The sequence below is a fragment of the Syngnathus acus genome, chromosome 2, assembly GCF_901709675.1.
Source record: "Syngnathus acus chromosome 2, fSynAcu1.2, whole genome shotgun sequence".
In the NCBI taxonomy this organism is placed as follows: Eukaryota; Metazoa; Chordata; class Actinopteri; order Syngnathiformes; family Syngnathidae; genus Syngnathus; species Syngnathus acus.
In genome coordinates, this window is record NC_051088.1 from 21,966,419 (window position 1) to 21,993,730 (window position 27,312).

General features: G+C 43.5%; 5 protein-coding genes across 6 annotated transcripts in view; 2 read left to right on the top strand and 3 right to left on the bottom strand.

The window, feature by feature from the left end:
• Positions 1 to 1,392: 1,392 nt before the first annotated feature.
• On the bottom strand, positions 1,393 to 5,764 carry calcrlb (calcitonin receptor-like b). Its single transcript, XM_037267518.1, has 13 exons — positions 5,613 to 5,764; positions 4,835 to 4,891; positions 4,605 to 4,752; positions 4,187 to 4,297; positions 3,888 to 4,000; positions 3,720 to 3,811; positions 3,443 to 3,569; positions 3,218 to 3,371; positions 3,084 to 3,144; positions 2,933 to 2,999; positions 2,351 to 2,569; positions 2,244 to 2,285; positions 1,393 to 2,170 (listed from the first exon to the last, which is right to left on the bottom strand). The coding sequence occupies exons 1-13, from the start codon at positions 5,625 to 5,627 to the stop codon at positions 1,964 to 1,966; spliced, it is 1,413 nt and encodes a 470-aa protein (XP_037123413.1). The 5' UTR covers positions 5,628 to 5,764; the 3' UTR covers positions 1,393 to 1,963.
• An 843-nt stretch (positions 5,765 to 6,607) lies between these two features.
• On the bottom strand, positions 6,608 to 10,886 carry LOC119132112 (protein FAM171B). Its single transcript, XM_037267052.1, has 8 exons — positions 10,503 to 10,886; positions 9,960 to 10,193; positions 9,764 to 9,856; positions 9,536 to 9,688; positions 9,297 to 9,467; positions 9,117 to 9,230; positions 8,825 to 8,939; positions 6,608 to 8,740 (listed from the first exon to the last, which is right to left on the bottom strand). The coding sequence occupies exons 1-8, from the start codon at positions 10,723 to 10,725 to the stop codon at positions 7,495 to 7,497; spliced, it is 2,349 nt and encodes a 782-aa protein (XP_037122947.1). The 5' UTR covers positions 10,726 to 10,886; the 3' UTR covers positions 6,608 to 7,494.
• Positions 10,887 to 11,570: 684 nt separating this feature from the next.
• On the bottom strand, positions 11,571 to 14,452 carry LOC119132469 (glycerol-3-phosphate dehydrogenase 1-like protein). Its single transcript, XM_037267788.1, has 8 exons — positions 14,300 to 14,452; positions 13,223 to 13,400; positions 12,924 to 13,064; positions 12,712 to 12,850; positions 12,518 to 12,630; positions 12,214 to 12,447; positions 11,874 to 11,980; positions 11,571 to 11,789 (listed from the first exon to the last, which is right to left on the bottom strand). The coding sequence occupies exons 1-8, from the start codon at positions 14,338 to 14,340 to the stop codon at positions 11,693 to 11,695; spliced, it is 1,050 nt and encodes a 349-aa protein (XP_037123683.1). The 5' UTR covers positions 14,341 to 14,452; the 3' UTR covers positions 11,571 to 11,692.
• A 596-nt stretch (positions 14,453 to 15,048) lies between these two features.
• Positions 15,049 to 21,867, top strand: LOC119132166 (oxysterol-binding protein-related protein 11-like). Of its 2 annotated transcripts, none has more exons than XM_037267184.1 (13): positions 15,049 to 15,115; positions 15,715 to 15,783; positions 15,860 to 16,035; positions 16,293 to 16,372; positions 16,450 to 16,635; positions 16,786 to 16,984; positions 17,738 to 17,883; positions 17,955 to 18,095; positions 19,295 to 19,757; positions 19,830 to 20,016; positions 20,084 to 20,266; positions 20,983 to 21,136; positions 21,207 to 21,867. In XM_037267184.1, the coding sequence occupies exons 1-13, from the start codon at positions 15,057 to 15,059 to the stop codon at positions 21,261 to 21,263; spliced, it is 2,100 nt and encodes a 699-aa protein (XP_037123079.1). In that variant the 5' UTR covers positions 15,049 to 15,056; the 3' UTR covers positions 21,264 to 21,867. The 2 variants fall into 2 exon arrangements, with proteins under 2 accessions (XP_037123079.1, XP_037123070.1); XM_037267175.1 differs by having other exon boundaries at positions 15,056 to 15,427.
• A 3,181-nt stretch (positions 21,868 to 25,048) lies between these two features.
• Positions 25,049 to 27,312, top strand: part of LOC119131813 (nck-associated protein 5-like) — a 56,988-nt gene continuing 54,724 nt past the window's right edge. The window contains exon 1 of the mRNA XM_037266552.1: positions 25,049 to 25,217. Coding sequence (XP_037122447.1) covers positions 25,120 to 25,217 — 98 coding nt within the window. The 5' untranslated portion in view covers positions 25,049 to 25,119. The remainder of the gene's footprint in view (positions 25,218 to 27,312) is intronic.

The window sequence follows — 27,312 nt, forward strand, 5'->3', positions numbered from 1 at the left end:
ACGATCAGTCGACACCAGCAACTTCAAACTTCCGTCTGTAATTTAGCGCTGCGCACACCAATCACGATAAGATGAGGTAACTCACGCGAGACTTAAGGCGCGGTGACGTAACTTTCCAACACGACAACATTCAACTCAAAATATATATTGATTTTTAGCATCAAAATTAGTGAGTTAATAAAAGCAAAAAGGAAATATATTTAAAACATTCGATGGAAATAATTGATGACAATATACTTTCAAAAGATGCTAAGAAAAATTAAAGGAGTTATGAACTAAAGCATCATTTCAGTTCAATTGCATTTAATTTTCTAGTACAACATTTTTGCTTCAAGTCTTTAAGAGCTAGCTTGTTATTCAGGTGTGATTTTTATCAAGCTAGCCCTCGACATGATGTGCCACAGATTTTAATTTAATCATTTACGTCCTGATTTTTGTTTTTGTTATTTTGAATTCTGCACAATAGCTTGTAATATTGCTAAGTATACATTTTAGGAACAAATCTCCCTATGTTTCTGATGAACACTTGGGCCTACTGTATGTATTTTAATTCTTTTCATGATTACATTTTTATCATAATTGATCAGGCCCAGCTTGACACTCAAACATGGACATGATCACGTGATACATGCCTCCACCCTTTGGTCTCTCCACGTTGAGGACATGCGGGTTTGCGAGGGCCGTGCGGACATCCTGCATCCCCGCCCAGACCGGGTCACATCCACACATGCAGGCCACATTGCTCACCCTTGAATTGCTCGCCCGCCACACCCTCAAGTGTGGCCAAGAACTCTTTCTATTGTTCTCAGGAGTGCCATGTTCCCGCACTCAAGTGTCCACATCATGCATCGATCCAGCCAAATACGTGGAAATATTTCCAATGATGTCACGTCCCAATTCACTCATCACGGTAATGTTTCTTCAAATATTCCCACTTTAAGATGATCTTCCGGGAATTTGGGAATGGAAAAAAAAAAAAGTCTCTTCCCATTTTATTAAAGACTGCTGCGGTAAACAATTGTTGGTTACGAGAAGGAGGAAGTTGGCAAGCTTCAAAAGGTTTCGTGCAAAAGTATTCTTGGAAATAGGAAGTCAATGATGCCTCAAGCAGAGGGCGTCAATACGGGAGGTGGGGCTACTGATAAATGGTAAACATCCTGCTTTGTTGCAGGTTGAAAGTGTGTCAGGTGACTTTTCCAGCTGGCTAAATGATGCACTGGTGGCGTTTTCCTTTGGGATTTCCTCGAATGGATGAAAAGTAAATAGCAATGCCGTCACTGTGTCTGGAAGCGGCGGTCCACTTTTTAGGTCCGAAAAGGAAATGCGGCCTTTTCTTTCATGTTTGTTTCAAAGAGAAATTTTTTTCTTCCATATAAACGTTGGTGAGAGCAGTTTTGTCATTGCACAGCCAATTTTATTTACAGCCACGTTATAAGTTCCTTCTATACAATGTTAAAATTGCAAAGCAAGCCACTCGGCAGAAAAAAAAAAGCTCGCCATTATTACATCATTATTTCCTCTCCAGCATTTTGGGAAAAAGAACAACGTGAACCTTTTTGAAGTGTACATGAAAGGAAAAGGAGTTATAAATAAAACAATTGAGACAAAACGCGGCATACTCGAAAATGAGAAAGCGGGAAATGTGACTACAACGCCACAGTTTCAACTATTAAAGTTCACCTGGAAAGTTTATAGTGTTTTCCAGGTTTGAAATTTCACCTGGAAAGAAAAAATCTTGTTCAAAAGTGAAAAAAAAACTCAGCTGAGGAGCTTCATTCGGCCTTCAAAATGGCTGAAAACATGCAATTGAACACGCGTAAAAAAAAAAAAGACGTCACAGTGAATCTTTGTTTTGAATCTGGTGAAAGGTTTTGCGAGACAAAAGTTATGAAAAGATGAAAAAAAAATCATCTCAGTTCCTCGGACCCTCTTCTGAATCGCCTCCTGTATGGAAAAGTCCTCGTCACACAAACGGGCTATCAGATCGGAAAATGTCAGAGTAGCTTTTGCCGTTGGTGTGCTCGGTGTGACTCTCGATGCTGTAGCAGCGGTGAACTTCGGTGAGCGACGACGCCACGTAGGAAGCCGAACGGAACAAGTCGGCGTTGGCAAACGTCCCGGCAAATTGCATCCTCTGCTGATTCCAATGTCGCCGCAAAACACTCTGAACCTTACCACGGGAGAGGTCAAAGGTCATGATTGGAATTAGTTCGATTCAGGGTTGCAAAACTTTATTGGCTTACCTCTCCGTTAAAGAAGCAGAATATGGTGGACACGAGGAGACCCTGAAAGCACCAGACTCGTGAGTAAGGCATCAAAAATCTGTTTCGAATGCTGAGTCAGCGCTCACCTGGTAGTGCATGAGGATCTCCATAATGTAGAGATAGATCTCAGAAACCCAGTGTTCCTGAGGCTTGTAGGGAAGCAGCACGAACTGAATGCCGAGAAGCGGGATGAGGATGAGTGTGGCCCTCACCGCCCGCATGTACAGGCTGGACTCGGCCTGGTGGGTTACTCGTAGCTTGGTGATGAGAACCCGTACGATGTTCAGGAGGAAGAACAGGTTCACCTGCAAGATAGAGCTGCATTTAAAAGCAGGCTCGCCTCGGACATCCATTTGTGTGCAGCACAACGCCTAAATGCTGCTTCACCATGTTTACTTTGAAGTCTGGGCTCAGACATCAGAGCCTGACTGGGTTGCATTGGAATTTTTTTCATGTGATTGGGACCTAAAGCGTTTGGTAATTTGTAGACCAGTAGCGGGATTTTAAAATATATTTTACAGACGACTGGAAGCCAGCCTTAAGGACTGGAGGATAATTTTCGAAACTCTTTGTTCTGATCCGAACCCAAGATGCAACATTCGGAATGACAGACAGACAGACAGACAGACAGACAGACAGACAGACGGACGTCAGGGTTTGCCACTCACCACCAACGCGGCACAGATGGGCCCATGGATGATGTAGAGCAAGGATGTATCGGAGCTGACCCAGCATCTGTCAAAACAAAAAACCAAGCTTTCTCAAATGAGCCAAAAATGCTTAGCAAGAACTTCTTTTTTTCGATTTGAACAAACTCACTTGTCATTATAGTAGCATTGGCGCGCTACGGAGTGCAGCACTGCCGGCACCAGCGGGAAACCTGCAGAGTCAAAAGCACCTGAGCAAAAAATATCTTGCACCTGCGAGATCCTTCCTTCCGTTCCTGTACTCACCCCAGCCGAGCAGATAATACCACAAGAGATGCTGCTTCTCGGCAAACACGGCCACCACGATCAGAGTGTGCAGGTAGATGCCCTCGCACAACATCCAGAAGTAGTTGCAGCTCAGCAGGTAGAGGTGGATGAACATCAGTAGCTTGCAGCTCGCCTACCCACGGGAAAACAATCACATGACGACCAATTCGTGGACCGCCCCTGGCAAGACAGTGGCTGGCTTACCGAGTCGTTGAACGTCTGTCCTTGTTTCTTGGCCACCTTGGTCAGCCACACCACCGTGATGACCGAGTTCAGAACAAATGAGACGAAGAGGTTCTTGTGCAGTGTGATCCTCTGACAGCTCAGACTCCTGGGGGGGACCAGCAAGAGATTCTGATTGGCTGTTAAAATTCCAACTAAGGCTGAAAAACGTTTTAGTCTGCTTTGCTATCCTATTCTGATTAGAGGCGGAGCCTGTAAATAAAGATAATTTAAAAAAATGGAATAAACAGGTGCTTACTTAAAATGGAAGAATATTCCCAGCGATATGATCAGTGAGACTAGTGACAACCCGTGACCTATCATGACCAGGTAGAAGTGCGTCATGGCCACCTGGGATAAACACAATATTTCACTGAAGAACATTCCGGAGGCTTGATGCGAGTACTGAGATTTGATTTGCTCTCACCGTGCCGTGATGTGTCGTGTTGGCTTGGCAGTTGGTAAAGTCCGTCCATGTCCGGTTGCTCTCTGGATGACGCCACCAATCGCCTGTTTCCGTACAAACTTTGTAGGCTAGCGCTGATGGCAAAATGTAAACTTGGAGTTAGAATCAATCAGAATACTTCAAGCTGATAAAATAGTATTTTCTCTTTTTTTTTTTCTCCCATAAGTATTCAGAAGTATCCAAAGGATGCAAAATGTGTTTTTGTTGTGTCCCCTCAACTATGACTCATCTCAAAATGGAGTAATACAAGGTCAAATTACCATGAGGGTCAAAGTCTTTGAAATAATCCGGACAGCCCTGCTCCGTTACGAGCCCTGCTTCCGTCTCGTCCCAGCACAGCCAACCGTCCCAGGTCATGTTGCACACGAGACCTGTAGGCAAAACATCAAATCATCAATCGGAAATGCCTTTGCCACTTTGGTCTTGTCAAGCCTCATCATCCTCATCATCATCACCGTCAACATCATCATCTTCACCAACGTCATGATCACCATCATCTTCATAATCACCTTTGTCACCTTCATCATCATCATCATCACCATCCTTATCATCATCACATCTCATCAACTTCATCATCAGCATCATCATCATCATCATCATCATAATCATCATCACCATCATCATCAACATCATCAACATTATGATCAACATCATCAACATCATCATCATCATGCTCACCCGCCGATTGCGTTCTCCGGTGATGGTCTCCTTTCATCATCCGCTGGAAGCACTTGTACTGGGCCATGGCGATAGTTGCCGGATGCTCCCCGTGGTGGTTGGAATGTTCCTGATGGGCGTCCTCTGGATTTTCTTCAGCCACAAGCAGCTGACACCAATGAAGCACAACCTTCCTGATTAGAAATGTTATCCAGAGCATTGAAACCGACTTCTGCGTGGATGTTTACTACCTTGGCGAGGGAGCACATGACCAGGAGAAACATCAAGCGAATTGCTGGATGCATTTTCTGAGGAAGATGGAGAAAGTTTTTAAGGGGGGAAAAATAATCCTCAGGTAACAATGTTTTTTTGTTTTTTTTAACATGGCCAAGTTCTATGTAGAATAGAAATGAAATAAATAGGAAAAATAGAATAGAATGAAATATTTAGGATGACATTTTGGGCAGGGTTTTTTTGTTTTGTTTTAGTAAAAAGGGTTCATTTATTTTAAAATGGTTAATTGTGTAAGCAAAGCATAGAAAATCTTTTTTTCCCCCGTGTGATTGCTGGATTTCTTGTTTCGCACTAGATTACAGATTCAGCCTTTTTTCCCCCCCTCGGCCTCCACAGTTTCCTTCCTGCTTGTGTATTTTAGGTGACTTATTGAGCAAGTTTCGCCAAATGAATGTCTATGTGTTCATTCACTTCCTGGCAAAGTTCAAACTTTTTTATTAATGCTTTGCATTGTGTGAGGTGTGGCTCCTAAAATCGAAACCGCAGTATGGACGTATATTGTTATGGCTAAATGCAAAGCAACTACGTATTGTTTCATCTATTTGTAACTAATATTGTTTGTAATCTCTTTAATCAATTATTTGTGCATCTAGAGCAATGCAAATCCATTCAGCCTCATTTAAATGAATACACGTGATATTTCCAGCATCAAACAAACACACACACACCGTGTGTGTGTATATACACATTGTCTAATCATATCACCGTGGAACGGAAGCATAAACAAGAGCTTACCTTTGCAGATGCCATTTTTTTTAAACACAATCCCTAAACTTGCCCTTTCTTGTCGGTGAGCTCAAAAAAAAAAAAAAAAAAAAAAAAGATTCAATCTGTGCTCATGAGGAGTCAGTGCTGTGTTAGCCTCCACGGTCTGAAGCAACACTGAGCTGTCCTGATAAGGACACTTTGAGGATGACATCATGTGTTCGCCTTCCATGGAGGCGTAAAAGGGACATGCCTGCAGAGGAGATGGTAACACAATACAGGTACACACAGACACACAAACACTTGTACTCCATAGAGCAGTATACACTGTTTACAGGATATGCATTTATATATATTATATATAAATTCAATATTTATATTCACTGATGTGATTAATCTATAGAATTTTCAACAATTTTATTTTAAATCGACTACACAATTATTTGCAAAGACACACCAATTTAAAAAAATTTTGCAATCGTATAGGAATAGATAGACTTAAAGCATGTTCAAATAAATAAGATGTCATATTAGTTGTAAAAACTTCATTTAGTGTATAACCCAGTGACCTCACCATACTTTTACAGTTTTGACTATAATGGGGAAAATGCATACTTGATAGGGTTTAAGGCTTGAGGTTGACTTTTTCATTGTTTGTTTGTTTGTTTGTTTGTTTGTTTGTTTGGTCTCACAATCATGTTTTGAAATCAATCGTTATTTCGGCTAATAGAAATAGAGAGAATTGTACACGTACGTTATTTACAATGGCAAACAGTGCCCTCTTGTGGCCGAGTGTGTTATCTTTGTACTCAACTAGGAACCTACACAGGAAAGACAGAGCCCGGATTTGAACCCACGAGGTGATTTCAATTTATGTAATTTTAAGGAGCGAGTCACGTGTGATCTTTAACTTTGGAGTTTAAGGCTGCAACAGTATTATTGAGGGGATTTTTATTTTTCATTTCTTGAAGGTGGGAGGGATTAAAAGTCAAAAAGTCAGTTCCCAAAATGTTGACATATGATAAGGATTAATATCACAGATTTATTCTTGGAAGTCTTTACGATATCGACTCAGCCAAAGATGTCAAGCAAATGTGTTTAATAATTAAGAGCACGAAAGAAAAATACACAATCGTCGCAAAGAAATATATGACCGACAACGAGATACAAATACATTCAGCAAATTTAAATACAACGTGAAGAAAATGTTACAAGCCTGCGGACTCATTAAGTGCTCATTGCTACATTTGAAATGAACAAAAATGAATTTTCTACTCATTTCTTTAATAATCAATTCATTGTAGAAGAAGAAAACTGCACAAGCAGCAACATCACAGTCACAAAAACAGAAGCCAACTATTTACACACAAAATGGCAACCAAAAACCAAGCCTGAATCCATCACGGAAGACAACATTTGGCAAAAACTGCTCAGCTTTAAAACATCAAATTTGCTGCGGCTCTTTCTGGATTTGGCATGTGTGGTTATTTACACAATAAATAAAGAAGCGCTTCTCCAAGGCACCGAATGTCATTTTTAGCAAGAAACGTGAAACCGTGAAAAGACCACGTTGCTGTGATGAGGTGGAAAAACGAATAACGCTTACACTGGTAAACTACGTATCGTAACTAAGTATCGCTCCACAATAATAAAGGGAACCTATTTTGCATGCACTTTTAAAAATGGCAGTTGAGGTTTTCAAATTTAACGAACACAAAACCACCTCAGTTACATATTCTTTGGGCGGGGAAGGGGGCGGGGCAGTATGTGGCTGCTGTGGGCGGGGCTTCAATGGCCAGGATAAGTGCACTACATTGTGTCCGTCCTGCAGACTCACCAGCGTGAAGAAGGCACCCTCAGTGCTTGGATTAGAGGAATCTTGCTGGTGATCTTTAGAATATCTTCACCGGTTTTATTTTCGCTTTGCCACGGGTCGGGCCTCCCGGACGTGCTTGGTGTTTCTCTTCTCCGATTTGCTCTTCTCCTTGCCTTTCCTCAGGCGTCGCGGAGGCGGGGTCTCTCTTTGCTCACTGTCGTCCTGAGTGCTGGACGTGTCCATGCCGTCTTGCTCCTCGGGGATGTTGGGAATGGTACCGCTGCTTCCGTCCAGGATGTTCCTGAGGGAGTGGTCCTCTGGAGTACCGGTAGCCGTGGTGCCGCTCTCGCTGCTGCTCAGATCTTGCTCTTCGCCGTATCTGCCACTTCTGCCCCGCTGCGGGAGCGAGGAACCCCGGATGAACGTCCGTTCCCGCCGCGCCTCCCGGATATTGTGCTGAGGCTCGTTCATGTCCACGCCGGAGTCCAGGCTGGTGTCGTTGCTGCTGGGAGGGCGGTGGCGGCTCTGCAGCTCGATGATGGAGTGGCGAACCTGAGCGGCCGGTTTCCCGTCCAGGGAGACGAACCAAGCCCGGGGGTGGGAACCCGAAGACTTGCCCCGGGTCAGTTCCAGCAGCGTGCGCTCCGAGATCCCTTGTAGCTCGCCGCCGAAGCCTTCCATCCCGGCCGCCTCGTTGAGCGTGCCCGGCACCGATACGGACGACTCCAGGAGGTTACTGTAGCGGGCCCACATGGCGGCGGGCCCTTGGCTCGGGGGAGGAGTTTCCAGAGGCTGTGGCTCATCTTGGTTGCTTTGCTGTTGGCCGCTTTGGACTTTGCCCAGCGTCTGCGTGTAGCTGTCTTTACTCGGCGCTTCCGGGTCGTTTCCGTTGCGGGGGAACGTGGCGGACTTCTGCGATTCTTGGTTGCCGAAAATATCCGGCGCCTGAATGATAGCCACCGGATGGTTGTAGATATGAAGCAGTTTGTCGGGGAAGAATCCGTCGACGTTGATGTTGCCGCGGTTCTGCTCCATCTGCTCCATAAGTCGAGATACCTCCTCGTTGTTGATGTAGTGGGAGCGCACTTTGATACGATCGCCGGATAAATTCTCGTAGAGAGGAGCCGTGGCTTGACCCGCCGGGTCCTCCACGTAGATGTTGTAGTTGGCTTTGTGCCTCGGGGTGGATAGGATGTCGCACTGGACGTTGCGGGAAGTCAGGATGTTCTCCCCCGAGTGCAAGAGCAGACCCTCCTCCATGTGCATGGAGGTGGTTTGGTCTTTTTTCACCACGGCCAGTTTGGAGAAACGGGCTCGTCTCCCCCTGGGCTCTCGCTGGGAACTTGCGGAGAAACATTTGCATTTGATTATTGTCAGAAATACACACGCTTGCCATATAGAACAAAACAGGGGGGCCGTTTCGTACCCGCATTGACACAAGAGCAAAGTCAGAAATCCGATCACGACCACCAGAGTTCCTGCCAGTATTCCCACCGATAGGAGCGGATGATAGGAAAAGAACTCCAAGGAGCTTCCATGATCTAACACATAAAGACCGATGAGTTTCTATTCTTCATCAGAAAATAAATAAATAAATGAATAAATAAATAAATAAATAAATAAATAAATAAATAAAATAAAATAAAATAAAATAAAATAAAATAAAATAAAATAAAATAAAATAATAAAGACCGATGATGAGATGAGATGAAATTCACCATCGGAAGGAAAGGGTGCAGCCATCCAGTAACCCAGGTGAGAAGCGGTGTACGTCCAAAGTAGCTCCTGGTCAACCGCCCGCACGATTCCCATACCTCGATTCTCCCAGGCACCTTCAAGTAGAGTCGTTCATTCCGTGTCGTACTTTGGCCCTCGCCGCTTTATGTATGGGCCCCTACCTGTCTGGAGGTTAAAGGCCCAAGCCGGCATGGTGTCAGAGACGCGGAGGCGGGTGGCGCTCCCCAGAGGCACGCTCAACTGGACGGGCCCTTGAACCCGGAGCTCCTCGTCTCCCGCGTAGAGGTGGACACTAACCGCTGCCGCCGGCTTCAAGCCGACGCTTCGAAAAACTGTGCACACAAGCAGTAAAAATGCAATCAAATGTTTATTGGTGCATGCGATTTAATGAGAATATTACCTGATGCGTTGGCAACGATGCCCGTTGTGCAGTTGACGCACTCCTTCCCCGAGTGCATCACAGTCAGGTAAGCCGTCAACGATGACATGTTGTTCTTGTCGGGGAGTGTGAGCAGGTTCTTGGCAAACTGTATCTTTGGTTGCGAGGCACTGTCTGTAATCATCAGACAGGATGTAGAAAATAAGTCTCCATTTCTGTTGTGATGGTGTAAAATGTGACGCCACATACCAGGCAACTTGGCTGTGATGAGCACTGTGTCTTCAAAAAGCCAGATGTTGCCTTGCCTCTGAGGAAGCAGCAGCAACGTCACAGCAGAGAAGACTGCAACGACACAATGTGTCCATCATCAGCTCTGTCTTTTTTCATAAACTGGTGATATTTACACAAACTCTATCCTTTTATTAAAAAAAAAAATGCTACTCACTGGGTCTCCTGCTCGTGATCCAAGGCTGCGGGCTGGGGATGTAACCTTCCATGGTGGCCACCAGGGTCAGACTCAACCCGGGGCTGTACGGCACCCATAGGAGAGCTTCACCTTCCTCCCCTGTCCAGGTGGAGCTGCTCAAGTTGTGGTTGACATAAATCCCAACCGAGGCTCCTGGCAAGAGCTGGCGGGTCACCGCGTCTCTCACCAGAACCTTTAGGGCAAACCGGGGCTCTAGAATTCATAAAGAAGAATTTTACTGAATTAATTTCCAAGAGGAGGGCCCCTCCAGATCACAACAGATTTTTTTTGCTGACACACACTTCCATATCTGCTGAGCATCGCGGGTTTGCAGTGTGCTGCCTCAACATAATCACCTGATCTGATTATAGTCAAGAAAAGATTTTATTTTAAATCACTTAATGCAGAAGCACTCCAGGCGTACCCTAAACATCGTAGCAGCAGTAATTAAAAAAAAAAAAAGACGTGAAGATATGCGATTACGTCACCGTGTGGACAATAATAAGCAGCTCAGATCGTCACCTTCGGTTTGAGCGGGGGTCCCGAGAAACATCGGCGTGTTGGTGGCGTTCTGGCCATTGTCCCCGGGCAAGGAGGGGGGGAGGCCGCCACCGCCACCGCCGCCGCCCTCATCCACGGCTCCCACTGGCGCATCAGAAGAAACCAGGAGCAAGGAGGAGTGTGTAAAGAGCAGCAGCAAAAGCGGCCGCGGAGATGGAATCAGGCGGGGCTTGGCATCGGGCATGGCTTAACATGTACAGACATAACGGCCCGCTGAAGCCAGGTGAACGCGGCCAAAATACGGGGGACGTCGTGGGCTTGGCCTTCAGCTTGTCAAGAAGCAAGTGCGCTAGGAGGATGCGCTGTTGGTGCTGAGGCTGGGCGTGTGCAGTATAAGAGATCGTTTGTTTAGTAAAGAGCTCTCACTACGGCGCGGCCAATGTTCCAAGAATTCTACGTTCAAGTCGTGTTATTGATGACCACTTTTCACATCGTTTATGATTTTGTGGTACTTGAGAAAAAACAGGGTGTCGGGCAAAAGAGCCAGGTTGCAGGAAAATAGAAAAGCAACAGTAGCAGTAGAGTGAGACGTCCTATTAATTCGTTTATCTTTGCAGGGGAAAGCTCTGACGTCATTCGTCTTTTTGTGCAGTTCAGTTTACATTCTTTGCAAGTGGTGACGAGGAGACAATTCGACATTTATTTTGTGTTTGACCGAAAATTTTAGATTAATTTTGAAACCTTTGTGCAATTAATCTAAGATTATGTTGAATTTGATTTCATTTATCATATAAGGGGCTTGCAAAATCGCCTCACAGTTATCAATTTGTCGGTTTGGATAAGTGTGAATTTTCTCCTGCATACCTTGCATGCTAAAATAATTGCAGAGTCTGAACTACAGCTAGGAATGCGTGTGAATGTCTGGCAACCTATTACAAAATATTACGCAATCGTCTGGCAACCAGGGTGTAGCCCGCCTCTTGCCAAGTCAGCTGGGAAAGGCTCCATCCAGCAATATACAGAAAATGGCTGATATGATTGATAATAACACAAAGAAAAATAAAGTAACTCTTTAATTGTACATTGTTTAAAATTTTTTTTCTTGTTTATCAAATTGAAATGAGTTTCCACTTTCCAGCTCATGAATGTTGTCAAACTCTTGTTGTCCCAAATTTCCACAGAAGGCACATTCCAATGCACTGTTGTCATTTTCACATGTGCTCTGGGTGTTTCTGAAGGCAGGTGATGAACTGTTTCACCTCTTTGCCTTCATAGCAGATCAGGTATATGGACGCGAAGAGCGGAAACCTAAAGCAGGAAAAGAATTATTCATAAAAATCAATCACTCTTATTAACAATTCAGCGTTTGGGCCATGCAGTTAATTGACTTACATGTTGACCATGTCCTTCTTCTGTAGAATTTTGTAAATCTCAGCCGAGGCTTGCGGACCTTGCAGTTTTTGTCCACCGAGCATTTCAGTTTCCAGCTCTGCGATGGACTAATATAGAGGACATTTTTTAATATGATGTGTAATAAATTCTTTTTTCATGTTGTTTGTATTTCTGTGGTTGCTTGTGATGTTTTGTTTCTATATAATATTAGTCAGATATTTTATAGGTATGCTTTTATTTTTATGTAATTTTACCATTAATTTTATTATTTTTTTTTTTAATTTAAACATTTTTTAAATTCGTCCATTAATTCAGTGTTTACTGTAAGCTTCTAAATTACCTTGGAAGTTCTGACGAAAGCTTCTGCAACTTTACGGTTTCGTCCACCGTAGCAGGTGGTGATGAGGTCGGCCACTCCGCAGCTCTCCAAGAAGGTGTCGGAACTCACTTGGCCCCTGCAGAACAACTTGGCAAAGGCGACCATCTCCATCAAACCCAACCGGATCACCGCGGCCTTGGTGTTGTCCCCAAATCCGAGGCCGTCGCAGAATCCGGCGCCGAGGGCCACGATGTTCTACGGATGCATACGGGCTCCATTTGTTCCCCTTCTGACCTTTTGGGTCGATTTCACGCTAATCATTTACCTTCAGCGCTCCACACAACTCCACTGTGTCACTGTCCTGCACCACAGTGATGCGAAAATTGGGAGTCTGAAGAAGCTCTTTGAAGAGAAGTCCATTGGCCTCATTTGTAGAACCTTTTGGAAATAGTACGGAATAATTATAAGTCAAGTAACAACAGGAATCGGGATGAAATGATCCGTTAAAAAGAGTCACACCAATGGTGGTTTCACAGAACTTCTCATCTGCCACCTCGCTGGCAATATTGGCCCCCATCAGGACGCTGACCTCAATTTCCAGTTCTTTCCTGATGATGTCCGAGATGAGCTGCAGTCCGTCCGGACCTTCGTCGATACCCTACAGGCAGTTCATTGCCACAATGAAGCAACTTTTGTTTTCTTTTGTTTTGCCATCGGAACGGAGCTCTCACTTTGATGAGTGAAATGCCGACGGCACCGTCCACAACGTGGGACTTGATCTTGTCACAGAGTGAGCGGACGAATTGGTGAGGGGTGACGAAAACAAGCAATTTTGCTCCTTTTACGGCCTCTGCGATATCTGGAACAGCCACCTGGTCAGAACATCGGCGACAAAGTGAGGTCATGAGATCTTTTACAGTATTATAGAGATCTTCAGAGAGCTCTGATTGGCTCGGAAAAATAGAAGACTTGGCTTATTGTGTCAAAACGACATCATTTCCTAATCAATCCATTGATACTGGACAATTACCACATTCTTGGGCAGCTTGTGACCAGGTAAATATTTGACATTTTCATGCTCCGTGTTGATGATCTCGGTCAGCTTTTTCCCATTGACCATTTCTTCGTAAACCCACATGTTCACGACTGGGTTGAACCGGTTTGATGATCTGACATTCCATCCAATTATTTTGGCAATTGAAGAGCCCCTTTAAAAAAATCAAAACAAAAAGTGGACTCGTATGAACCCTCAGGACAGTCAATAAACAAAGAGTGAAAATACATACAGGTAGATGTTAAAACGCAGGTTTGTTATATACACAACTGAATTTTGATACAAAACCAAAGGTATTTTACAGCATCAGTAGTGATTCGCGGGCGCCCTCTTGTGGCACCTACGCGGAGGAAAATAGAACTCACGTTTAAGTGTCTTGCAGACCTTTTTAAATTAATCCAGTAATGTAGTTTGGGTACCATTTTATTCAAATTTAATATAGCTAGCATACATTTTAATTGAATAATTAGTTGTTTTATCTTTCATGTAGCTATAGAACATTTTAATTGAATAGTTATTTAGGTTTTGATTTTCTTAAACTGTACTTGAATAGTAAAGTCGCAAATTCTAACTGCACCTAAACCATATCATGCTTATAATTTTATTAAATTAAATCACTGCCTTGCTTTTTGATTATCGAACACCTCGGCCACTGTATTTTAATATAAGGGGTCCTCGGTTTACGGTCTCGAGTTACGGTGTTTCGTGTTTACGACACACGTCTCATATATTTAACGCCTTTTTTCGACCTAAGCGGGTTTGCGTCGTAAATGCGGTCGATTATGGTGGTACAAAGTTAGAGAGAAAATCTGGCCCCTAAAAGTTCGACCCCTATTCTTGCAAATAGTTAAACAGACTCCATGAGCATTCTAATCGGTTCGGCGGCGTTTCTTTGTTGTTGTTTTTTGTCCGATGGGACAGATAATATATTCCCAAATTTACAACAACAACAACAAAAATACATTGCAACCCGACATTACACGTATAGACTGCGCGAAACAAAAAAAGAAACAGCACTGTGAGACACGCTTCTCAAAAACGTATTAAATGTACCAGTTTCCCGATCCCAAGATGCAGACTTTAGTCCCGGGCATTTTGATCCAGGTCGTACTTTTCCAACGCTGCACCGTACTTTAATCTTCCGCATCTAACTTCCTTATACGCCCCATGATTGAACTGGATGGCGCAAACGTATGGAACTTTTTTTTTTTTCATTTCCTGAACCAAATAATTTTAAGAATTTATAAGCTGTCACTTTATTTCGTACATGAACGTTATCGTGCGAATATCACATGCACTATCCGTTTTCTGTACCGCTATATAATGCAAGTAAATGATTATAATATGATTTATATATAAATAAATAATAATATTTAATAATATAATTGAATATAATAATACAGTATAAATTTATACTTAAGTGTATTATGTTCGTCTGACATCGTAACGGAAATATTTGCTGTGTAACATTATTTATTTATTTATTTATTTATTTATTTGTTTATTTATTCATTGATTTATTTGTTTGTTTATTAGTATTTAATGTATTTAGTTTACTTTTATTTACAAATAAGGTTAATTCGAATTAAAGCTCTTTAACTCAGACGTCAGTACTTTATTTTGTTTTTAGTGCACATTGAAACAGTTTTATCGAAATTGGGTCAAGTAGAAATAGCACACAATGTTCTTTCCGGATGGCACGAGGATATATGTTGAATAAAATGTTGCTTGCTTAAAATCCATATTTTGCCTTCAAATATGAATCCAGAAAACACGCATTTGCTTGAATTGCCCGATGACGAATCACGTGATGCGTTTCCGGTTGAGCCACCAGGAAGACTGTCAAGCTGGCTGGACATGTTTTATCAGGTTTTATTTAGAATAGCAACTCGACAAATGGGTTTCTATAAATTGTATGGTCGGTACGAAAAGGATTTGGAACGTCACTCTACATTTTAAAGAAACGTCGTCTTCTTTAATCACGTTGTCTTGTTTGGACGGGTTAGCTTAAGTCCAGCAGACTGCGGCTAAGCTAAAGGTGGTGGTGGTGGTGTTGCCAGTGACTATGCAAGGGGAAATCACAGCAATACGAATTACGGACAACGAAAGCAAATTGGATGTATTCCCCCAGAATAGGACTCCAAGCTCGGGGAGAGCGAGTGCAAAAAGCTGGCAGTACAGGCGAGTACTTCTAGTTTGGTGACGCTGGACAGCTAGTTACTGAATCCGATCGTATTGTGTGTTTATTACATACAGGAGTGGTGGCAAGAACGACGACTAGCGAGTTTGGCACTAGCGACTAGCGAGTGACTTGTTTGGCACGTTGCATTTGGGCTCAGCTGCTTTACTTTTTGACCAGACGTATTTACGAGGCAATCGAAAAAGCCACTTTGTGTGTTTGTGGTTGTGTGCTCCATCCCAATGATTCTGATCTTCTGTGTTTCTCCTTTTTGCATGATGGATGCCAGTGACCACATGGAGAATATCAATGGCTACTTGATGAAGTACACCAACTTGGTGACAGGTTGGCAGTACAGGTGATGTGCCCTACTTGCATACAAAAATGATCATTGCCATTTCCAGAGTTGGACATGTTTATCGATTTCTCTCCAGGTTCTTTGTCCTGAACAACGAGGCAGGTTTGCTGGAGTACTTTGTCAACGAGCAATCCAGGCCTCAGAAGCCCCGTGGCATGCTGCCCTTGGCCGGAGCGGTCATCTCCCCCAGTGATGAGGACTCGCACACATTCACTGTCAACGCTATCAGTGGAGAGCAGTACAAGCTCAGGGGTGTGTTTGAACACCTTCCTCAGACCTCGTTCTGATTTTTCTTTTATTTCTAGGCCATGCATAAAGATAATTTTGCCCTTTCCTGATCAAGACTAACACCAGATTATTTAAAATTTGGTGTGATCATTTCATAATTTCTGAGGTATGTTAAGATTGAAGTTGTCCTGATAACAGGGCTGTTGGAGCAGGGATTAATTTGCACACTGCTAGAATAACCCCAACCATATTCATTTTTTTAATTCATGCATCATTCTCAGCCACCGACGCCAAAGAAAGACAACACTGGGTGAGCAGACTGCAACTCTGCACGCAGCATCACACTGAGGCCATGGGAAAGGTAAGACTGGTTTTGCAACAGGTGGCAAATATAATTCCACTGTCTTGAATCCAACTTTGTGTGACTTTTGTGCTCAGAGCAATCCTCCACCCAAGTCACGCAGCTACTCCATGGTGTCTCAAGGCAGCAGTAGCTCACCTATGTCTATGCGGAGACCTAGCCAGAACCCCTCCTCATTATTCAACTGGCAAATACACAAGGGCTCCTCACTGTATTCCAGCAAGCGGTCCCTGCTACCTGATCACCTTCTCGAAGCCAGAGAAGTAAATAATGAAGCCCTTGACTCCACACTGATTGACAGAAATCTCTATAACTGTTCCATCTATTTCCACCAATGAGTAACTTTGTGAAGAGATGTCTTAAAAGATTTTATTGACATTTTGTAGCCTTTAACCACACATTCGCCTCTTTAGATGATGACCCAAGCTCAAGGCCAGCACCGAGACCTAATCCAAGGAATAGAGGGCCTCCCCGCAGCTCCTGGTCTGTCCGCTTTGGACCAGGATCTTCTTATGCTCAAGGCGACCTCCATGGCTACCATGACCTGCCTCAACGATTGCTTGCATATTCTGAACCTGCAGCAGGTGGCCAGGCAGACAGGATCCATGGCAGGTGGGCGGGCGCTTTGTTTCCTTTCCTTTGCGTGTATTCAAATTGTGATGAATGGGAAACAGAATTTGCGCAAATGAGAAGGCCCACAAGTGCTCGTAGGGAACAACAGGTCTCTCTCCAAACTGGACAAACAGTGGAATCATTTTGCATTATTGATAGGGAGCTGTACTCATTATTGCCACCTGTTTCAAGAGTAATTGGACCTCGGGTCGTGACGACATCAATGCGATGCTGCACTTTTAATGACAATTTCAAAGTGCCGCACACGTACAGTGCACGTATGTCAGAATCATCTTTGACGTCAACGTTCACTCTCTGTTCCAAATCATTTGAAACGGCAAAAACAGTCAGCTCATGTCCCGCTTTGCTGAAGCAGATCTCATTACCCGATGCATATTTCATCAGGCGGCCCCGACGGCAACAGCCAATCAGATTAAGTTGCCCGGCAACAGGCGAGGTGAATTTGAATGGGATCGGCCCACCCCTAAGCTTGCATAAAAAGATGCCGCACCGGCGGTCCCCAAGCGATCAAAGGATGAGCGTGTTTCCTCTCGGCGGGGCAAGTAGCGTCCGATCCAAGGCTCCGGTTGCGTTTGAACTCGAGACGTTTGCCCGGCACCGCTCGGGTTCTTGTAGTGCGGGCCACCTTTTTGGCCTTACGTGTGTTTGGGGGGGGGGCTGGGAGGGAGGGAGGGGTGGGGACATTGATGAGTAGCTGTGAACCCACTGCTCTGCACCTCCTGCCCATGGCAGGATCCACCATTGAGTGGCTGGAGCCCAAGCTGCCCGACATCCTGAAGAATGGCAGCAATTCCTTGGGTAGCTTCACAGCAGGAGAGGACCTGCTGCAGGAGGGAGGGCTGGAACTCAGCAGCCCAGAGTCCTGCAGCTTCTCTGGGGTAAGACAACGGGAAGATTTCAATGGTGGGCTCGGGTCGAAGACGTATCTTCATTCCTTATTGTCTTTCAGGAGCAAGAAGACATTGACGCTCAGGATGAAGTTGCCGACTCGTTCACGGACAAAGAGGAGGACCTGTGTGCTGTGGAGGAGGAGCGCAGTGTCATCCTACACCTGCTCTCGCAGTTGAAGCTGGGCATGGACCTCACACGGGTAGGTCGAGTTCCATGTGTTGAGAGAGAGAGGAAAAAAACCATTCTTTTTTTTTTTTTTTCTTTTTCCCACACCGTGCTTTAAAACGAAACACCAAACTTTACTAAATAAAACAAAAGTACATCTCTTAATCAGATTTGAATCGAGAAATGTTTATGCAGTGTCAGAATTCTGCTCTGAGCTGAGTCACATGACCCACAATGTTGATGCGGACAGTCTGTTGGCCCAACAACTTTTTGCTTTACTAAATACCGTATTTTCCGCCCTAAAAGGCGCACCTAAAAACCTAAAATTTTCTCAAAAGCCGACAGTGCGCCTTATAGGCCAGTGCGCCTTATATATGGATCAACTGATGAATTTGTTGATCCATACTGGTTGTACACAGTGCTCTGCCAAAATGTTTCAGTACGTTTTAGTACGACTAGTAAATTACAAGGTCGCATCGCTTCCCAGCATTACGGCAACTGTAGTCAGGGGGCGTCACCGAATAGCTGTTGTACCCGCGAGGCTATTTCATGTCAAAATAGGCTGCTCTGTTAATGTTTCGAGTAAATCTACTGATCGATATGGAAGGGAAACATAGGTAAGTAGTACCAATGCGTTAGATCGAACTTTAGTCAGTTCCGATCATTTTATAGGAGATCGTTTGAGAAACGCGATTGTTTACACTTTGCTGAGGCTCATGGGAGATTGCGAACTGAGGCTCGTGAGACTTTGCGGATGGGTAATGCTATTGCGATAGCTGCTATACGTACCAGGCTATTTCATGTCAAAATAGGCTGCTCTGTTAATGTTTCGAGTAAATCTACGGATCGATATGGAAGGGAAACATAGGTAAGTAGTACCAATGCGTTAGATCGAACTTTAGTCAGTTCTGATCATTTTATAGGAGATCGTTTGAGAAACGCGATTGTTTACAGAGGGCTCGTTGGTTATTGGCTAGTGGATGCATACCGCAACCCTAGTCAACCTCAGTTTGATGCAGTATAGCTTCTATTTTATGCGCCTTATAATCCGGTGCGCCTTATATATGGACAAAGTTTTAAAATGGGCCGTTCATTGAAGGTGCGCCTTATAACCCGGTGCGCCTTTTAGGGCGGAAAATACGGTACTATTAAGTCATCACCGAGGCAGATAGTTAGCTAACTAGCACGGAAAGTACCTTTTCTCCATTTTAATCTTCGGTCGTCCTGCCGCAGGTTGTTCTTCCCACCTTCATCCTGGAGAAGCGTTCTCTACTGGAGATGTACGCCGACTTCATGTCGCACCCCGAACTCTTTGTGGCCATCACGGACGGCGACACCCCCGAGGAACGCATGGTCCGCTTCGTGGAGTACTACCTCACCTCCTTCCACGAGGGCCGCAAGGGCGCCATCGCCAAGAAGCCCTACAACCCCATCATCGGCGAGACCTTCCACTGCTCCTGGAAAGTCCCCAAAACAGCGGAGGCCTCGTCGGCCGAGCCCTCGCCAGAAAGACCTGACCCCGCCCCCTCCCAAGATTTCTACCAAGTGCGCTTTGTGGCTGAGCAAGTATCCCACCATCCCCCCGTGTCTGGGTTTTATGCAGAATGCCAGGAGAGGCGCATGTGTGTAAATACTCACGTGTGGACTAAGAGCAAGTTCATGGGCATGTCCATTGGCGTCTCCATGATCGGCGAAGGTTAGCAGCTCTTTTTTTGCCTCACATTAACTCAAATGTGTAACACCTTATTGTTTTTTTTTTTTTTGTTAGGTTGCCTGACTTTGCTGGAACACGATGAAGAATACACCTTCACGTTGCCATGCGCATACGCACGCTCCATTCTCACCGTCCCTTGGGTGGAACTCGGCGGCAAGGTTAACATCACTTGCGCCAAAACGGGCTACGCCGCAGTCATCACTTTTCAAACCAAACCCTTTTATGGTGGCAAATTGCACAAGTAAGGACGGCGCTTCACTTTGAAGTGTAGAACAGGAAGGTGACAGCTTTTGTTTTCCTAAATGTAGAGTAACGGCAGAGGTGAAACACAACCCGACCAATGTGGTGGCGTGCCGCATTCAGGGGGAGTGGAACGGCGCTCTGGAGTTCACTTACGCCAACGGCGAGACCCGGGCGGTCGACGTCACCAAACTGCCTGTAACCAGGAAGTGGGTCCGGCCCATCGAGATGCAAGGACCGACCGAATCCAGGTCAGGGGACTCCATTATCTTTTCCATTATACACGTTGGTCGCATTTATCAACTTGTGTTGAAATTTTGTACATTTTTTTCAAGTTTTATTTTTTTAACTTGTTTCATTGACCAACTTTAAGTCCAAAATGAGAGCACTGGAGATGACTTTATCAAATTGCAACCATTTTTTTGTCATGCTAATGTCAATTTTATTAAGCTGTGTTAATGTAACATTTGCTGCTTCTTGGCCAGAACTCCTTTGTAAAAGAGGTTTTTAATCTCAATGGGACTTTCCTGGTTAAAAAAATAAATAAATAAAATGAATTAATAAAATAATAGATGAATAAATAAAAATAAATAAATAAATGAATAAATACAAGTAAATACATTGAAATACAAATAAATAAGTCTCCTTCACCATGCATCTGTTTGCCTTGCATGACTCTATTGCTCCTTTTCGTTCTAAATGTCTTGAGAGAGCACATTCAAACGCAACTGGCTTGACTTAAGTGCAGTACAATTCATGTCAAACATACAGGATGTAAAACTAAGTGACCTCACATGACATAAAATGGAAAACAAATATAAAGAGCGATGACACACCGAATGCTGTGAAGGGGCTGCGTAATTACTAACGAGTCAAACATTCAAAACAGACGGGCGTTGTCTGGTATGCAACAATATCATGCAAGAACATGTTCCGCTCCAACTTTTAATGTTTACATTTCTTTTAGGCGCTTGTGGCAGCACGTTACCGAAGCCCTGCGGCAGAAAGATATCGACAAAGCCACCGAGCACAAGCGGATCCTGGAGGAGAGGCAACGCTCAGAGGAGAGACACCGGGCGGAGACAGAAACCTCCTGGAGGACCCGCTACTTCGACAGGGAGGTAAGCCAGCCTAACTCGACGTGTAACCTCTCCATGCAGAACGTATTCGAGCTCCTTTTCTCTCCGCCAGGGTGACGGTTGGATTTATCACAAACTACTTTCCAAAACCTCGACCGTCAAATCCTAGTTTTATCTCTGCTGTGGTCAATTTGCCTGAGGACTGGGAGCAAGCCGGCCCGCACTCACAAACGGATGGAGACCTACGAGCTTTTTCTTCTGAGCATATAGCCACAGTGTACACCCACCACTTGCACTATATAACACTATCCAATACCAGAGCTGGCTTTACAATCTTAATTGACTCGTTCACATTCAGGTATTGATTTGTTATTGAGATTTGAACGGTACCGCGTCATCAAAAGAAGACTGTGTAATCATTCAAGGAGTTAACATGAGTGCAGCTCTCGTGTCGGATATAATGATATCGTTTCACTGTATATGATCTCATGTCAATAAAACCTTGTACAGATATTCGATAGCCTTAAATAGCCCCGATAGGTGAGGAGCGACCAGATTTCCACTGGTTACGAATATGCATCGACTCTGACGGAATGCCCCGCTCCTCCCTATTATTTTATCTCCTTTGTTGTGTTGCAGTGGGATGAAAGAAGTTCAATGTACATGCATGCTGCACCTCCTGCATCTGCATTACAAACACTTTATATAACATATTAAAGGTTTTTAAGCAGTTGTGCTTGTTTTGTAATGAAATAAAAACAATTTTCTTTAAACACGCTCTTGCACTTATTCCAAAACCTGATCCCAGGAAAAAAAGACCCTCTTCATAATGTAGTTATTTCTATTTATATACATTCAAATCAAGTTTTGACAATGGTGTGAGTTTTTTTCTTGCTTTTTATACTTGAGCTAGCAGCACATACTTTAATGTGAAAACCTTACCCAATAGAGTACAGTACTATAAAGTAGTGAAAGCTGGTCTGCGTTCTTTATTTCGCCACAAGGGGGCGCCATCTTCACATTAATTCTGTACCGCTTTGCGAAAATGCCAAACAAAAGCCAATAGGCACGCTTATTGGCACGTGTTCGTGTATAACTATTACATTACCATTATTATTTGTTGTGTTATGGGGCAAATTTGAGGCAGGTCGAGCAACACTGTGCTGAACTTTCACATCTTAATGCAAAATAATTCATATTGACTTCGCCAAAGTCACATTTGGATTTTCTTCTTTACATTTCCCATTTAATTTGAATGTGCTTTATCAATTATATGATTAAATCAGGTTCTAATTCACAGTAGCCTATCACATCTGCGTCTCCATTTATCTGAGTGCTTCATCCGAAGCTCTTCCCACAGGCCTCCACAGTTGTTTTCTTTTCTTCACATGTGGGCCGCCCCTGAGCCAGACCGCACGGCTCATGTCTTTAGATTTACTGCACCCTGCAAAAGGGTGTGAAACCTCACACGAAGTATTGTAGATAACTCAACCCAGCTTCTGGAGGCAAATAGGTCAGATAGAAGATAACACAAAATGGACATAAGAATATTACAGATGCACACTGAACTGAAGTCTCGGATTTGTGGAGTCCTCAATAGACGATTGGGTGGACACAGGAACACCGTCACAGGAAATCATCGATCGTAACTCAATTGAATGAAGCCGACAAGCGCTAAAAATTGAGTTGAGTCTCATTTGACACTTAAAAAGATATGAAAGCCTCTTCGCTTGCAGATGAAACACCATCGTTGATTTATTGCGATATGTCAGACTGCAAAGAGCTCTTTTTTTTTTTTTGCTTTCCATCCTGCTGCATCGATAGTAAATCTTCCCAGGTTGAGTTTTTCTCTGAAAGTGGCTGACATCGGCAAAAAAAATTCTTCCTGTCAATGGGCAGACTGCAGTTGCCTTTAAGCCCCAACACGGCATCATAAAACATTTCAATATAATGGCCATGTGTACATCCATCAATTCATCCCTTTTCTATACTTAGCATGTTTGCAGCCTACTGCAGATCAGTTGACTTTGGGGAAAAAAAAAAAAAAAGACTACACCCAGAACCGGTCGCCAGCCAGTCTCGGCTCACATATGAACCACATCTCCATTCTACGTCATTAAAAAACAAAACTGGAGACATACGGATGTAAGGAATTTTTGTTATTGTTTTTGAACAGTTTTAAAGTATCAACATGTTGTGCCTATGGGTGCATGAATCAGAGTGGAAAGAGGTGAAAAAAAAATCCCTACTCATTCAGGAATAAAAAAAACTAAGATAATTATATTATAATTAAAATAAAATATATTTTTATAGATTATTTGAATATAATTATAAATTAATTAGAATTGAAATAATATAATTAAAATTCAATATAATTGTTTAAAAAAATTGCCACTTTGTACATTCAAGTGGGATGCAATCTAAGTAGCAAAACTGACCAGACTTATTTAAAGAGAAGTTCCCCAAAGCCAAATCGCTGAGTTGTGTCTCACCCTAACATCAAGTTGCGAGTGTGAGCGGAAGCAGAAAGCAGCTTGTGATTTAAGATGGCGTGACGACTTGTGTTTCCTGACCAGATGACCTCGTGCACATCTTCAAAGTCAAAGTCAAAGTCAAAGTCAAAGTCAGCTTTATTGTCAATCCCTTCATATGTCAAGACACACAAAGAAACCGAAATTCCGTTTCCTCCATCCCACGGTGACGAGACATACAAGTAGGCGACACAAAACAAAAACAAGAAGAAATAAATAATAAATAAAATAAAACGAGCGATGAATAAAAACAGACCAATAACCCATTGAATATGAGGGGCAAAACCAAGCCAGTGAGCATACAGCAAGAACAGGACGCTACGCATCTTCAGATAAAGCGGACTTCATCGAGAAGTCAAACATTTCGCAACAAGACAACTTCAACATTACTTATGGCACAAATTGAATGTTTCTGCTCTCTGTCAGCAAAGTAGTTCAAAAAATCGTGAAACCACAGAAGAAAATGAAGCTAGCAGTAAATCCCAAAGTTGAAAGGTCAATATTGTCGCTCGTCTCTTACATTAGTAAACAATATTGCAGTCACTCATACAAGGTTTATTATGCGATTAGCTTCTGACATTTAGTTGGATTGTTTGCTTGCACTGGCTAAGCTAGCCGAGACACTGAGCGTATTATTTAGCTGTTGTTGTTCCAAAAATGACCTTTTGGGCTGCTGCTAATTTAATATTACTTAATATTGTTACAATGCGCTGCGAACTTCGGGGGCAAGAATGCAAAAAGAGAATGGAATCACGGTCAGAGAGGAATGCACCAAAAAGACAGGCTCGTTTGTTTGCTGCGGTTGCGCAAGTCAAGCAGTGGGCAGCTGAGATCCAGCGAGGCTTTTGTCATCCAGGAACAACTCACAAACATGCAATTTGATTTGCAACTTAATATGCATCCTCGGAGAAGTTAAAAGACACCAAATATAACATTCGGGCTGAGATTCGTTGGGTGGATGGCAAAGAGGAATGTGGGAGCCCTGCAGAGAAGCCAATGAAAAAAAAAAAAAGCTCCAGCCGGCCGGCTCGAAGAGTTAGACATCGACTTGGCAGTAAACTTGCTTGTCATGTGCGTCCATTTAAATGAGAAGGCAAGGCAGGACAGACGCGCTTCGGCTGCCAAGCCGACACACTTGAGGAATGTAAGAGCAGAGCAGCAGCCATGTGAGTCAGGAAAACAGCTCAGCAGCTCCAAGACTATGTAAACACACGACACTCCCCGAAAGGAAAACTAATATCGCAAAGAAAAACACATTGTCCTGCACTTAAGGAATTCCATGCATAGTAATGCTTTTGTATGTTTGTTTACAAAAAAAAAAAAAAACTCGTAGCCAGCGAGTTGTCAACAGCTGATGTCATGAGCAACTTCGCCTCACTTTTGGTCCGCCCGCCCGCCTGCCCGCTTTGTATTTACAAGTCTTGTGGGGTGTTGCTGCAGACAAGCCCGGCGGCCCACAGCCCCTGCAACACTTCCTGGAGAATTTGCAGCAGCATGTTTTCAGCTGCCATCAAAGGAAATTCCACTTCATCATGCCGTCGAACTACCTCCGAGGGCAAGATGCCGGTTTCTAACCAGCCTGCCGCTGCACGGTAAGCTTGCATTCCAACTAGTTTGCCTTCTGACTATCTGTGCATAAATAGAAATAATGCTTTAAATGTCCCGTGCAATGTAAACATCCTTTGGGTGAAAGTTTGAATGACTGCATTGACAAATGAGTCGACATCCAATCTTAAGATACAAAATATGAAATGCACATCAGATTTTTTGGGTTAGTCTAGCATAGTTGGATTTCTCCAGCGAATGCTGAGTTCAGTTCTCCAGCAATCAGCAGAAATCTGAGAGAATGTTAAACTCAGTTTTTCTTTAACATCCACTTGATGCCTACATGCCAACCAAAAGTTGGAGGGGAAAGTCTTCCTTTATTCCAATTGGGCCCTGGCATTATATATTATTTTGTACCTGAAGTTGGGCATAGTCATGTTATCAACTGGGTTTTAATTATTCCTTTTCTTGCACCTCCTCCTCCTCCTTTCGAAGCCTCATCTGTATCGTTCTTGTTTGCAGATGATTTGTGTTTCCTTGAATGTTTTTTTTTTTTGCACGGAGAACCGGTTCAGTCAGTCATCTGAGTTGGGCCTGGGGTGCCGATTAAGTACATTGTAGGTTAGGCGTAACCAAATATTGAGATATTAATGATGTCATCCAGACAGGGAAAAAGTCCAATAGCTAGTCATGGTGCTTGTGAATGAAATAAAAAAGGATCACAATAGTCCAGTATATTTTATTTATTTATTCATTTAGTCATTTTATTTATTTATTTATTTATTTATTATTTTAATTATTTGTTTTATTTATAGTATTTATTTATTTTTATTTTATTTATTTTATTTCTGTGTCATCTTATTTTGGTTGTTCTGTCAGGTCCCCCTGTTCCCGTCAATATGGCGCATATTTCCTTTAGTTTTTTCTTTTCATCATTCTCAGACATGACCTCACCCATGTGACCTTGAATGCTTATTTTCTTGCCTGTACCATTGTTGGCTTCTTAGTTTCAAAGTTGTTAAAATGTTGCTGTACCTTTGACTCCAAAACAAAATACAAAATTGTTACTTTTCCAAATGCACTTTTAATACAACCTCACTATGTGTTATTTTTATGACACACTCACACATGAATAATCAAGATATTCATAATGATGCGCAAAGAAAGAATGTGAATCTCGCAGCCTTTTCCAGTAACTCTGGAAAGCGGAACCGCAAAATGACATGTGACCACCCGTAGAAAGCGGACCAAATCGTTAGCTCATCAACCTCATTAGTTCCAGTCCAGCGAAGCCCGCCTTTCACACACACTTCTTACATACTAAAACGTAATTATAGTTGCCGGCCTGCTATAAACGCCTCATCGTCAAAACGCAAAGCCAACATCCAGCATAACCATCGATTTGCTCGTGGAAAATCAAAAAAACAAACCGCTTTACCCCATTGACATCCGTAATTCCACGTCACGTCCAGCGGGTTCGTACGGGTCGGCCAGCAGAGGGACCCGAAACATCTCATCAGCGCCGACCATCTGTGCTGCTGCAGATGGATCTCGCTCTCCGCATGTCACACACTCAATGAATGGAAAGTAATTGGATAACCCCCCAAATTGAAAAAGTCCAATAGATAATCGTAGCAGTCATTCACGATGTGAGATAAAACAGTCAGAGGACTTGACGGATATAATTAATCCTCTTCTGAATTTAATTACGCCCCCCCCCCCCCCCCCCCCATCGACCACTGTATGGCCTCCCCTCCCAAAAAAACTTGTGCTAATCTCAAACTTTGCACCATTATGGTTCACCCCCAGATGGTCATTTAAACACGTATGTAATCTTTACGAAGACCAAGGGCCGGCCGAGGAAACAGCTATCCAAACACTCGACCGCTCGAGAAGCTTTTCAACATGTTTCCTTTCGTGACGCCGACAGAAGGCGCAATAGTATCGACTGTATCTCACATCAAATGACCAAAAAGCGTGAAAATGAATAGCTGACAAAAGAGCCATGCCGATCAATATTCATGGAGTCGTGTACGCTGCCTCTGTTTGGGAGAAGCCAGCTCTCAATGGGGCCTAAGTGTTCTCATTAAGCTGTTATCCACTCACATTATCCTCCTGGTTGTGTTGAAGCTGTCTGGGGCT